The sequence below is a fragment of the Podarcis filfolensis genome (assembly GCF_964270895.1).
Source record: "Podarcis filfolensis genome assembly, chromosome: 3".
NCBI lineage: Eukaryota > Metazoa > Chordata > Lepidosauria > Squamata > Lacertidae > Podarcis > Podarcis filfolensis.
The window spans coordinates 57,376,445-57,390,254 of NC_139606.1; the positions used below are offsets into that span (position 1 = coordinate 57,376,445).

At 39.8% G+C, this 13,810-nt stretch overlaps 1 protein-coding gene across 3 annotated transcripts in view; it reads left to right on the forward strand.

Moving 5' to 3' along the window:
* NCOA7 (nuclear receptor coactivator 7) overlaps nucleotides 1-13,810 on the forward strand; it is a 63,595-nt gene that overhangs the window by 45,034 nt on the left and 4,751 nt on the right. For 2 of the 3 annotated variants that reach the window (XM_083608519.1, XM_083608520.1), the window contains exons 11-13: nucleotides 2,560-2,707; nucleotides 10,994-11,137; nucleotides 11,692-11,844. In XM_083608519.1, the coding sequence (XP_083464645.1) occupies nucleotides 2,560-2,707; nucleotides 10,994-11,137; nucleotides 11,692-11,844 (445 nt within the window). Of the gene's footprint in view, nucleotides 1-2,559; nucleotides 2,708-8,313; nucleotides 8,856-10,993; nucleotides 11,138-11,691; nucleotides 11,845-13,810 lie in introns of those variants that run through there. The other variant, XM_083608521.1, reaches the window with a different exon arrangement.

The window sequence follows — 13,810 nt, forward strand, 5'->3', positions numbered from 1 at the left end:
TTTGGAATGAGGAGAACTGGGCATTTAAGTTTGCACTTAGCACATCTACAGCACTCACAGCTGTAGGTGGAAGCACCACAGGTAGAGAATTTTCTGTGCCCAGTGCAAAATTTGTACAAAATATATTCTTGACCAGTTCCCTACCTTCTTTCCGCCCTCTTCCAGAAACTCAGCACTGTCAGGTTCTCCCCTAGTTTCTTTGTGTATTCCCTGTCTGCAAATTTGGCAACTAGCCTTTGTCTACAAATCAAAATGCTTTAAGCTGGGGGTAGGGAACTACTTGCGGGGGCAGGGCCAGATCCAAAATCAGCCAATCTTCTGCAGGGTACATTGACAGGTGGTTGGGTCCACCCGCCTGTCAATCACCTGGCACCAAATGATTACGGTAATTAGACCCACTTATTAGGTTGGAACTTATTCATCGTTGTCTTAATCCAGGGGTAGCCAACTCTCAAGTGACTTGTGATCTACTTTCAGAATTAAAACCTCCCTTTTTTTGGGGGGGGGTTCAGCTCAAAGTTGTTGAGCTTTTTTAGGGAATAGAAAAGCTGCTTTTGGGAGAGGGTTAAAGGCAAGGGACAAAGGGGTGAAGTCCCTCACAAAAAGAGATCTCTATGGATGAAAACAGCAGCACAGAGGAAGCTCCGTCTTCCCTTCCATAGATCAAACAACAATGGAGGGCAGGGCAAGGGAAGGGAGCCAGAGATCGACTGTGATCTACCAAAACCTCACAGTGATCTACCAGTAGATCATGATCGACCTGTTGGACATCCCTGCTTTAATCAGTTGACAAGCTTGACTCGAAGAAAGTGAGCTGAGAATCCCTGAAATTAAGACAGCGGTGATGTTTTCACGTGGGCTATCAGCAGGGAAGGTCCTGTTGGTGGTGCTGCAACTGAGTGCTACCGGGCTTCCTCAGACCCATGATAGGGCCTTCTGTGCAGTAATTCCCTGTTTATGGAATGCCTTCCCTGGTACACAGTGTAGGTGTCTCCCTCCTTCATTCTTATCATTCAGGAGGAACTGAAAAATCTTTATGTTTACTCAGGCATGTGGTTGCAGAAGTATGTTGGTTCCTGGAACCTTGAAATTATTTAGTTGTGAGGATATTTGAGGAAACAACAATAACTCTATCATTTTTCTTGTTTGCTGTACTGGGTTCCTTTGGGAAGAAGGGTGGGATAGAATAATGGTAATATACTGTTTGCTCCAAATTGATATCTTGCAGAAATATATCAATGCTTTATGTGTTTCTTGAAATTGTCTTATGCTTGATTCCCAAAACAGTTGCTTGAAAATATGCCAGAAGGATTTGCTTCCAAGGGCTTGAAACTCATTGCCTTAAATGTGTATATGAGAGTGATTTGTATGGTTTATCTTTTTATCTAAGAACCGTGATGAGATTAATAGTTGGCTACCAGAATTCACATGCAGTAAAATGTTTACGATTTGATAGTCTTTAACTAAGTGATTATCTTTCCCTCAGCAGGTTTATGTTTCTGTCTGGTTCTCTAGAAATTAGTTACTTGATATATCACTTTGGAAATAGGCAAGTTGATCTGTTATGGAAACAGGTACTTAGGAAGTTGAGGTAATTTTAATCTGTTTTAGTATTTTAACTTTTGTATGTTTTAAAGTACTTTTGTAGTTTTTGCTTGATTTTCTTGTTTTATCCTATTTGTAAACGGCTTTGAGATTTTTAGGGGGGTGTCCCCCCCCAAAAAAATCAAGTGATATATACATTTTGCGAACAGTCTTCCCCATTCTGCTGCCCTCCAGTTGTTTGGGGCTACAGGTTCCAAGAATCACTGACCATTGGCAATGTTGGCTGGGACTGATGGAAACTGTAGTCCAAACTGTTTGGCGCTCACCAGGCTGGGAAAGGCTGCAGTGACACAAAATGAAACAGTGAAACATCATGTGGAAAGACATTAAGTGAGTCACTTGCATTTCTAGAGGGATTCCCCCTGCCCCGGTGGAATAACTCAATCATGAGTAGTGCACTGTGGATTGGTAGGAAGTGGTTGCAGAAAGATTAGATAAAATTGCACCTGCCTTCCCTCTGTTTCTCATGGAAAACCAAAACTCAGGCTGCGGATCACAAGCTGGTTGGCCGTTGGAAGAACAAAACACTGGACCTTTGGTCTCAGCCAGAGTGGCCCATTATCTCTTGATGAGTTTTTATTTTCATATATGTTTATCACTTGATAATTGCAGCTTCAAAGGATGGTTTGTTTCCTATGCTCTCTGAATGCAGGAATAGCTTTGAATCCATATACTGAATGCAAAGCTGCTTCAAAATCGAGGGATAAGAGAGATTCAACGTTGAATAACTGCAGTATTTTGCAGTTTCACATTCACTGAACATGTTCAAAAAAGCTTCATTTAGGTAGTTGGCAAGTGGTGTTAGTATTTTACACTTGCCTAGGAGTAAGTTCTACTTAACTGATTTGGGCTTACCTTTGAGAAGATGTGCACAGAGTTTTACTGTTAGTGAATCTGCCTCCCACGAAGGGTTTTGGAATGCTCAGCCCCTATCTTTTTGCTTTCACTTCACAGGGTCGATCACCTGTATACCTTCTTTGTACAGTGGTCACCAGATGTGTATGGCAAAGATGCTAAAGAACAGGGCTTTGTTGTGGTGGAAAAGGAGGAGCTTGACATGATAGACAACTTCTTCAGTGAACCCTCAACAAAAAGCTGGGAGGTGAGTGGTATCTGTTTTCAAATCAGAAGTATTTGAAACTCCATGGCAGGATTGATCTATAACAACACATCTGGCTGCCAAGGAGATTTATTCCTACTGATTGCAACCTGTCGTTGCCCTCTTCTAAAGTAAGTTCATAGTCCTCATGGTTGCATGCATGGTTGGACCATGTGTTACAAAGTACAAATTCTGCTTTTCATGGACTCGGCTACAATGAATAAATGGATAATACAGTCCTATGTTAGTTTTACTGAAATATCAGTTTTACTGAAATATCAGTTTTACTGAAATACTGAATATCGCAGGTTAACTGTAGAGTTCAAATAAAGAATTACATGCATTTGTGACAAGAAAAATGTATTTATTATTTATTCAACTTGATAATTCCAAAATCAACAAATAAATACATCAACAAATACGTAAACATATTATTACAATTTTTAAAATTACTCGAAATATAATAAAATGAATTACTGTATTTTGTACGTTTGGGTTCCTGTATAATACGAAAATACTCCATTTTCTATAGAATATTTTTCTTTTGTAGTACTAATAAATTCATTATATACATATACACTCCACTCTGATTTTTCAGTAGCCATTTTGAGGCCTGTTTCCTCTCATATTTCCTGGTAAGTGAGTGCTCCTGAAACCAGACATAAATTCCCTGTTATTACTATTATTAATAATTTATACCTCGCCTTTTCCCCTAATGGGACTGAAGGCAGTTTACAGACAAAAACCAGAATGGCTAAAAACTGGAAAATACAATTAAACATTGATAGATTTAAAACTTTATACTTATATAAAATATGCTACAAGGGAAAGAGATACAACTGGATACAACACAAAGACTATGAATTCTAGCAAAATATATTTCAGTCAAATATATTCAGGTTCACTTGTGCAAAATAAATCCTAAACATTTAATCAGTCCCATGTCTTATCTTATCCCTATTCCTAGGAGCTCAGGGCATGCAGTTTTATCTTCACAGCAACCTTGTGAGGCTCATTCATGGTCAAATAATTTGTCCACCACAGAAACAATCTTTCTATGAGTTGTTAGTATAATTTCTTCTTGTTCTTGTTGGCATCCCTGCAAAACTCTTCATTTTGTTTGTGTATTAAATTTATATCTTGCCCTTTCTCCCAAAGGAGCCCAGAGCAACAGTTACATAATTATATGGTTAAATATTTATTATTTAATCTTGAAGCAAAGTTTCTTGTGTTTAACAAAATTGTCTAGATCAGATACACACTTTATTACTGCCATTAATTTTTGTAGACAGATACTTTAAATTCACACAAATCAAAGGATTTGTAGGGTGAGTTAAAGATTTGTGTCATCAACAGGACAAAAAAACAACAATACAGGTTATGTAGTTGAGGATCAGATGTTAACTTCAAAACATCTGCCGGTAAGATAAATTGTTAGAATCTTTGATTCAGAGGCATACACACGTTCAGGATTTTTTTAAAAAATGGGGGGGGGGGGGGAGAGATGCAGCTCTATCAAAGCAATTTTTTATGCAAAGATTTTGGAGGGATTTGTTGGATAAAATTGAGGAAACAATGGGATATGATATTCCTTCAGGTCTAAAACATAGGATCCTTAAAAGGAAATAGAGTATTATTTTATTTTAGAATTATTGTTCAATTTACTTGCCATCAAATGAGTTTCTTTTGCAGTGGGAATTTATTGAAAAACCCCCACATACAAATCCCTGTAATTTCAAAATGACTTTATGACCACCTTCCAGGCAGCAATGAAACTGATCGGTGTACAACATAAAATCACAACACCTGTTTTATTATGATACAGAACAAAAATTTTCAGAACACATTAGCTCATGAAGGACAAAAAGTAGTGGACAATAATAAAAGAATGACATGTATCTTAATGCACAGTTGGGCAACTGCAACCTCATTTTGTGCAGCCCCTGCTGCCTCTTGAATTTTCCCCATCAGAGCTCCTTTCTTCCTTGTTCATTTCCTTGTTTTTCCTGACCTTTTAAGCGACCCCCTGTCCCACATTCTGTGTAGTTTTGGAACAACTGGTTTCGACAGTTGATAAAAACTAACAACCCTTTTCCCGTTTATTTCTTCCCAGTAGTATTTATGTATTTGATTTATAAAAACAATTAAAGCATTGTTACATTAAAGCAAATCAGAACATTCAGAAAGAAATCTCATGTAGCTTGAGGAACGTAATCCCTGCTAACCCAAATAACTCTTCTGGACAGTGGCTCCTATACTAAATGTACCAAAAAGCATAGAGTTAGAAAGCTAGTGGATTATACCCGTTAGGAGTATGACATATGGGCAGAAAATTCCTATTCAACTCTCAGCTCAGGCAGGAATCCCTGAGGTGGCCAATCTCACAGCAAACATCATTGCCTAAAACATCACTCCCTAAAACTGCTATGTGCCCTGATTTTTGTGGTGGTAGTGGTGAAGTTGGAGGGAAATTTTGGCAGGAAAACAATATGAAGGGAGATCCTGATCCAGACTGAGGCATTTTGTGAATAAAATAAAATTTGATTTTTAAAAAAATCGTCTTTGGGGAGATAAATTTGTCCTGTTTGAGTCTAAGCTTCACTGATCCTGCAGCTACTCACTACACTATGGAAGGAAGGAATGGGAGATGCTCTTTGAGGCAAGAGAACTACTGGTTCTACTACATTGTTTGCATGTGGTGGCAGTGAGAATGTGTCCCGTCCCTAGACGACCTGTGTGTGTGTGTGTGTGTGTGTGTGTGTGTGAGAGAGAGAGAGAGAGAGAGAAAATATGAGTATACATATGAGATGAACAGGAAGGTACCATTAGGAGTCGTTTCTGTTTTCCCTACAGAAGCCTAAGGTTGGCACAATTGCTATCTCAATCATTCAGTTATTTTCTTTGTAAGATATATATATATATATATATATATATATATATATATATATATATATGAGACACACACACACACACACACACACACACACACACACACACACACAATCTTTACAGGGCTGCTTAAAAAAATTCAAAGAACCTTATTATTTCCTTTAATTTCATTTATATAAATGTTTTTATATTCCTCTGACTGGAAGCTGAGGGTGGCTATTGATATAAAGGTGTGTGATAATTACACTTTAAAAAAAAGTCAATAGGTCCAGACTTGCTGTTTTAGCCTAAACTGCCAGAAGCGGCTTAGCTGTTGCCAAATAATGGGAGGGACAAGCTTTGTCTAGGAATACCTAGGAAAGTGTTAATTGTTCCAGGATATGAATCAAGGCTGGAAAGCAAAAGGCAGGATAAAGGCCATTCAAGTTGCCACAGGTAGGCAGGTATGCATCCCGCTGCTGATTTCCTGGCAGCGGGGCACTAAGATGTGTTGGTGTCCTTCCTTTCCTCTGACTTAGAGCAGAAAATTAAACTGATTTGGATGATATAAAACTATAAGATAACAGCCATAAACATTAGTTTAAAATAAGTAAAATCTACAATAGGCTATCCGTTTATCCAGTGTGTGTGCTCCTCTGACATGCTGTTTTAGCCTAAACTCTGGAAAGCAGTTTACCCATTTCCAAAAAATGGGAGGGGCTAGCTTTGTCTGGGCATACCTGGAAAAGTGTTAATTGTTACAGGGAATTAATCAAGCACTGGAAACTGTGAAAGGCAGCAATGCATGACGTATTGGTTGGGCATTCAAGTTGCCGCATGCGAAGGATATAGAGACTAGCAGTGAGAGCACACAGATGTTTACCATGTGCCCTTCCACTTTCTGAGCTCAGTGCTGACGTTGGTTATCAATTTCAAGTTCTTCCTTGTGTTGAAAAGTCACAACTCAGTCAGAAAGCATAAAAAGGAACAAGAGTTTATATACCCCTGAACTCCAAAATAAGCTTGGTCTACGACATACAGTAGGTTTTAATGGTTTTACTGTATACCACCTTGATATTTTTATGAGTTGGCAGTTTATATTCTTATAAGTATCACACCTCTATGACTAGGAGACTATCTCTTTTGAGATGCACAGTAATTTTCTAAATCACTGCAATACTCATAAATGAGGTAATGGAAAATTTGGGCTACTCCAAATTGTGACCCAGGACAGGGAGCCTAAATGATTACATTGTATATGCTGATTTAATATCAATTGCACAGTGATAAGTTTAAAGAAAGATGGGTTTAACCTGTTTTAATTTGTTTTAATTGGATTTGTTTTCATTCATCTTAAATCAGTTTTGAACTTTAAAATCAGTTTTTTTAAAAAAAAATCTTCACTTGCATTTTAAAAAAAAATCTCTCTGATAAAAAAGAGAACAAGCTAGTTAAAGAAACTGCAAGTGGCATAGGGATGTGTTCAGCGTAGCATTAAGTGGAACAGTCAGGGCAAGGATTCTTCCTTGCACAATAGAACATTTGCCCCCTTCCTTCCCCCAATGAAATCTATTCTGAGAATTCCCCCATCCCTTCAGAGCAGATTGGGGATAGTGCAGAAAACATGTGGGAGGAAAAGAGGGAAGAAATTCCATCACGCTAGCGGAAATCAGTGCACTAGTGGAACTATTTAGTTGAATTCCTTCCAGTAGCACCTTAGAGACCAACTATATATATAGTGAGAGGTTGGGGAGGGGTATCTACTCAGAAGGGTGGTGGGAATGGTTGACGACTGTTAACAACTGCAATTGGTCTTACAGGAAAAAACAAGCAAAAGCTCATACCAATAACAAACGTACGGTAGTTGGTCTCTAAGGTGCTACTGGAAGGAATTTTTTTATTTTGTTTCGACTACGGCAAACCAACACTGCTACCTACCTGTATTTAGTTAAATGCCACCCACTTTTCTCAGGTTGTGGGTACATATGACCTGTGGTGGCATGGTAGAGGGAGGCTTGACTGCATATTGAGACCAAACAGAGAAATCAGTTGAAGCAATTACGGTATTTGCCATCACACAGAAGACAGGATCCTTAGATATGTGGGTGTATGACCTGGAGTGGCCTGAAGCTTATTTTGGGAAGACTCCCATATTCTTTTCTACGTATTCTGGCCATTATTAGCATGGTCCCTTGATAGACATATAGTTTCCTGAACCCAGGAATTCGTTCCTGAGGTCCGTACTTAACCTGAAACTGTTCTTAACCTGAAGCACCACTTTAGCTAATGGGGCCTCCCACTGCTGCTGCGCCGCTGGAGCACGATTTCTGTTCTCATCCTGAAGTAAAGTTCTTAACCTGAGGTACTATTTCTGGGTTAGCGGAGTCTGTAACCTGAAACGTATGTAACCTGAAGCATATGTAACCTGAGGTACCACTGTAGCTAAATAGGTACCGCTCCGGCAGGAAGGTAAACAGCGTTTCCATGTGCTGGTTTCGGTGTTGCATTGCGCCAGAAGTGGCTTAGTCATGCTGGCCACATGACCCAGGAAAACTGTCTGCGGACAAATGGCTCCCTCGGCTTGTAAAGCGAGATGAGCGCCGCAACCCCAGAATCGTCTGCGACTGGACTTAAATGTGGGGGCCCTTTACCTTTTAAAACTGTTATTATGACAGCCTTACTTAAGAGAGCAACATTCCTTGTGATGGCTGGAGATAAGTGAAATCAAGAAAGGACACTGCAGCTATTAGGAAGTGATGTCCCTTATCTAATGCTGATCAGTGGATGTTTGATCAGTTTGGTTTAGAGGAAAAGTGCATTGACAGGTGATAAAGAGTGTACAAGAGAATCCTGGGATTCCTGCAATTTTTTGGGAATAGGTAAGAGAGCCTGCTCTTGTGAAATCTTGGAGCCACTGTAAATTTATATTTAGGTAGTGCATAGAAATGGCAATAAAAGTAAAAGTTGTTGCAAAACCTAATCTGAAAATGGACTGCTGCTGCTATCTGACTCATACCCTATTTACAATAAAGTCTTTTTGCGTTGAATCTGTTGCCAGGCTGCCCTTGGGCTTGTTCTAGAGAAAACGAAAGTAAGTTTGGTATATAAGGCAGTTTAGAAAGTAGCTTGTTTCAGAGTTAGCTGTAGAGACAGGAGCTTCACTTGTGGTGAGAAATCAGAAGGTAATAAAAAAATGAAAATCATAAGAGACAGACAAAAGGAAACGGCTGTGAATTTTCAAATAATATTCTGTGCCAAGCCTGACCAGGAGCCCTTTGTGAAGGTAGGTTAAAATGAAAGTTGTTGTCTTTTAGTTCTTTTGTTTGCCAATTCTCAACATAGAACGTTCAGAATGGGAGTGCTGTTTCCTGGTTAATAAAACTGTTCTCATCATAGACCATATTGAAATGTAGTTGCAATTAAGATACGTTGCATATCATTTTTTATATGCATGACAAATGCAGTGCTGCACATGGTGTGAGATCATGTTGTTGCCCTTGTTGTAGAATGCATTTCTGTTGAAATTGTGATTTCTCATCTTGGTACATATTCCTACTCTGAAGTACGTACTATTGAGTTGCACTTATTCTCTGTGTATAGGATTACGGCACTAAAAGAGCTGTAAAAGGAGTTTCTGCTATTGCTGTTTGTTTTTAATCCTGTCCTTCAGTGTGTATGCAACTCCCTCTTCACATGCAAATAAAATGCATATTTTGCATCTCAATTGCAGGTGCACATAGTCAACATTTTGTTCCCAACTTGGGAAACACACTGGCTCTTCTATCTTCTGTTTTTCTGTTCATTGTTTTTATCTTGTTTTCATTATTGTACCTTGAGATTTTAATTAATCAGTTCAAGTATTTCCATAAGCCATCCCTGAGCACTTCCTTCCTGGACTTGAAAAAGGCAGACACACTCCTCTAAAGGACAAGTAGCATATATGAGGTGTTAAATCACATTAAGTTGTTTATTAGGTTTAATTTAGATTGGGGTATGTGTTTTGCAGTTGTTTTAATGTTTAATGCTTTTATGACTGAACTACCTCGAGCAGGCTTTTATTCTGAAACATGACAAAAAATTAATGAAATAAAATAAATAAAAGTATATTACAGGTTTCCATCAAACAAAAAGCTATCTAAATAGTAAATCCGTTAAAAACATTTCCCTCGTTTTTACAATGGTAGTAGAAGTTGGAGGGTCACGGCATAGGAGCTGTAATGGAAAACATTTCAAATACGATGACCTAATTTGACCATAAGCCAATAAATGTCCATGTTTATTTTACACTGTCCTCTTCCTTTGACAGTCAAATATAATGTAGCGAACAAATTAGATCAATATATATAGATGTCCATTACCATAAAACAACCCCTTTAGCTATTAGATTAGTCATATCTGATGTGATTCTATGAGAGGCCATGTGGTTGGAATAATGTGGTGGCATGGGTAAAAGCCAGAGAGCAAACTCCTCCGCATTATAATATCATCCTCTCTATGAACTCTCTGCCCGTTACAGAACAGTTCCTTAGCATACATGTTAAATAAGGCAATGAATATTACAGTTTAGGGTCAAAAGAGTCCTCTAGGCTTAGTTATAAGGCCAGTCAGTTGCCATCCAGTTGACAATATTTGACCATTGTTGGCTAGATAATCTGGAAGAAAGGAGTCCCCTTGTACAGATCACAGCAAACACAAGAGTTCCTTGGTTTGTGAGCCCTTCAGGGTGCCTGGATTGGGGGCATAGGATAAATCACTTGTTCCATCAGCACAAGGATTTCTCCTTGCGCAGCAGAATGTTCTCCCCCTCTCCTCCCCCTCTGCAGGTTCCCAGATTTGAGAAATCACATTCCCCTAGCGCTGTTAGTGGAATGCCAGCCACACATTCTTATTTTAGGCCTCCCCTTTTATCCTCCCATTTTAAAAAGTAAGAGCATAATCCCAGCCAAAGTTAAGTATTTTAATTCTTGCAGATTTTAGTAAGAGATATTTAGTTTGTGGTACTGTTTACAAACTCAGTTGCTCCAAAGAAAGGGGAGGGGGGAATAGCTGATGCTAAAAGCAGCCCTTTACTGTGTTTCCCTCACAATTTAGTTTGCCTAATTTTCGCCCGTGACTAGGTAAACCTGTTCTGAATGAGATAGAGCTATGCCATTGTTACCTGGGCATTAGTTTGCTCTTTTATAGAGCATTTCTTTTCACACATTGTGTACTGCATCAGTCAAATAAGTAAATTTCAAGATGCACATGGCATACCCCCAAAAGGTATGAATAGATGGTTTTGCTTCCCTAGCCTTCCCTGTGCTGGGTCACTTTCTCTCTTATAAAAACATTTGAGTACCACTGATCTAGCATTATGGAATAAAACTATTGTCAGACTTTTTTTTTTTTAAAAAAAGTATCTCTTTTTTAAACCCTTTTTAGATTATTACTGTAGAAGAGGCAAAACGGCGAAAGAGCATTTGCAGCTATTGTGAAGAAGATGATCGATGCAGTGAAGAAGATGAAGATGCTTTGCCTGTCTTAAAAAACCAGAGTGTGCTCTTAGAAAATATGCATATAGAACAGGTAAAGTTTATAAAGGGGAGAATGTATGTGTGTGTGTGTAAGTATATATGTATATATGTGTGTGTGTTTATATAAAATCAGAACATGTTTTGTGTGATGTAGTGGTTAAGAGCGGTAGTCTCGTGATCTGGTGAACCGGGTTCGTGTCTCCGCTCCTCCACATGCAGCTGCTGGGTGACCTTGGGCTAGTCACACTTCTTTGAGGTCTCTCAGCCCTCACCTCACAGAGTGTTTGTTGTAGGGGAGGAAGGGAAAGGAGAATGTTAGCCACTTTAAGACTCCTTCTGATCGTGATAAAGTGGGATATCAAATCCAAACTCTTCTTAAAATCCAAACTCTTCTTAATTGTGTGCAATGCATATTAATTTTTGATGCTTTATAAATGGCAACCAGGGAGCCCCGTCCTATGGAGCTTGTTCATGCACCTCATTGTACAGAGGTACAGCTCTGATTATAGGTTGAACTGTTCAGTTCTCATACAGGACGGAATGAAATTTCTAGTGCCACATCAGTTGCATTTTACACTAACTACAATGCTGTCTTTTATCTTCTAGCTCGCCCAGTGCCTGCCAGCAAGGGTTCAGGGATATCCCTGGAGGCTAGTCTACAGCACACAAGAACATGGAACCAGCTTGAAAACACTGTATCGTAAATCGGCATCTCTTGATAGCCCTGTCCTGCTTGTCATCAAAGACATGGACAATCAGGTTAGGCACCACAACAAATCCCGTTTAATTGTGTTTTGTTTTCCCTCTTGTTTCCAAGTATTTCAGTAGGAGCGTAGCTTAAAATAAGTCTTGTATTAACAAAAAGCACAATTGATCTCTGTCTTGTGGCTTCAAGTTACTTGAGTGCTTCATAGTGTGAAAAGTACTTTTGCTTCGTGTTCGTTTTTAGATTACATTGGCATAAAAAAGCACAAGTTTATGGATGCCATTGTTCTTCTGTCTTAAAATGGTTGAGATCTAATTATGTCTGCCTGCTTGTGCCCCACTTTTCAATGGGACTTCTGGTTTCTTATCCTCCAGCCTGCACCCCAGAAACTGCTCTGGAAGGTTCTCCAGCTCTCAAGAGCAATTTTGGGGCATGCAGGGGCTGGAATGGAAACCCTGTTGCCCTAGTGGACATCTGCTCATGCTACATTGGATTTTGCTAGGGGTTTGGACGGAGGAGCAACTTAGAATACTTGTAACTTTTGCACAAGAAGAGAAATAATAATAATAATAATAATAATAATAATAATAATAATAATAATAATACCTTTATTGTCAATGTACAACCTGTGTACAATGAAATTAACCAAGCCTCCCTCCCATACACTCAATCTCATTGCACTTTGTGTGCTTATCACACAACAGACCAACCCTGAAAGTCAGCTGCACTATATTATTTTCCGTTCAGCAGCCTTACAGCCCACAGATACTGTTTTTTAGCCTGTTGGTACGACTGATTACTGGACGTGGGTGGTGCTGTGGGTTAAACCACAGAGCCTAGGACTTGCTGATCAGAAGGTCGGCGGTTCGAATCCCTGCGATGGGGTGAGCTCCCGTTGCTCAGTCCCTGCTCCTGCCAACCTATTAGTTCGAAAGCATGTCAAAGTGCAAGTAGATAAATAGGCATCGCTCCTGTGGGAAGGTAAACTGTGTTTCTGTGCACTGCTCTGGTTCGCCAGAAGCGGCTTAGTCATGCTGGCCACATGACCCAGAAGCTGTACGCTGGCTCCCTCGGCCAATAAAGCGAAATGAGCGCCGCAACCCCAGAGTCGGTCACGACTGGACCTAATGGTCAGGGGTCCCTTTACCTTTACTTGCGACTGATTATACTTCTATATCTCCTGCCTGAGTGTAGAAGATTAAAGAGGTGCTGGCCGGGGTGTGAATCGTCCCTGAGAATTTTTCTCGCTCTCCTAAGGCATGGATCCCTTGTGATGTCATCTAGTGGGCTCAGGGGACAGCCCATGATATTATGTGCTGTGTTCACCCCCCTCTGTAAAGACTTTCTGTCCGTGGCTGTCAAGCCAACGTACCACCCTGTGATACAATATGAGAGGACACTTTCTATTGTGGACTAGTAGAAGGAGGTCATCAATTGTTGTTTAACATTGTTCTTTCGCAAAACCCTAAGGAAATTGAGTCTCTGTTGGGCCTTCCTAACCACCTGAGTTATATTGTTTTTCCAAGTGAGGTCTTCATTAAGGTAAACTCCCAGGAATTTAAAGGAAGAGACTCTCTCCACACAACCCCCCTGATATACAACGGGGCTAGTTCCCCTCTCTTCCTCTGAAAGTCCAACACCATCTCCTTTGTCTTGCTAATATTTAGGTGCAAGTTATTCTCTAGGCACCATGTAGATACTTTTTGAACCTCCCCCCCCTGTACGCTGATTCATCTCCAGCTGCAATTAGACCCATTATGGTAGTATCATCTGCAAACTTAATAACTGCAGTAGATGGATCAGATGAAATACAGTCATATGTATACAGCAAGTACAGGTAGCGACTCAGCACACATCCCTGTGGGGTGCCAGTGCTGAGCTTCAGGGAGATAGATGTATCAGGCCCAATCCTCACTGTTTGTGTCCGATCCATTAGAAAGTCTTTAATCCAGTCACAGATGGCAGAAGAAAGGTCTAGTTCCATCAGCTTTTTGATAAGAATGTCCAGAAGGATGGTAT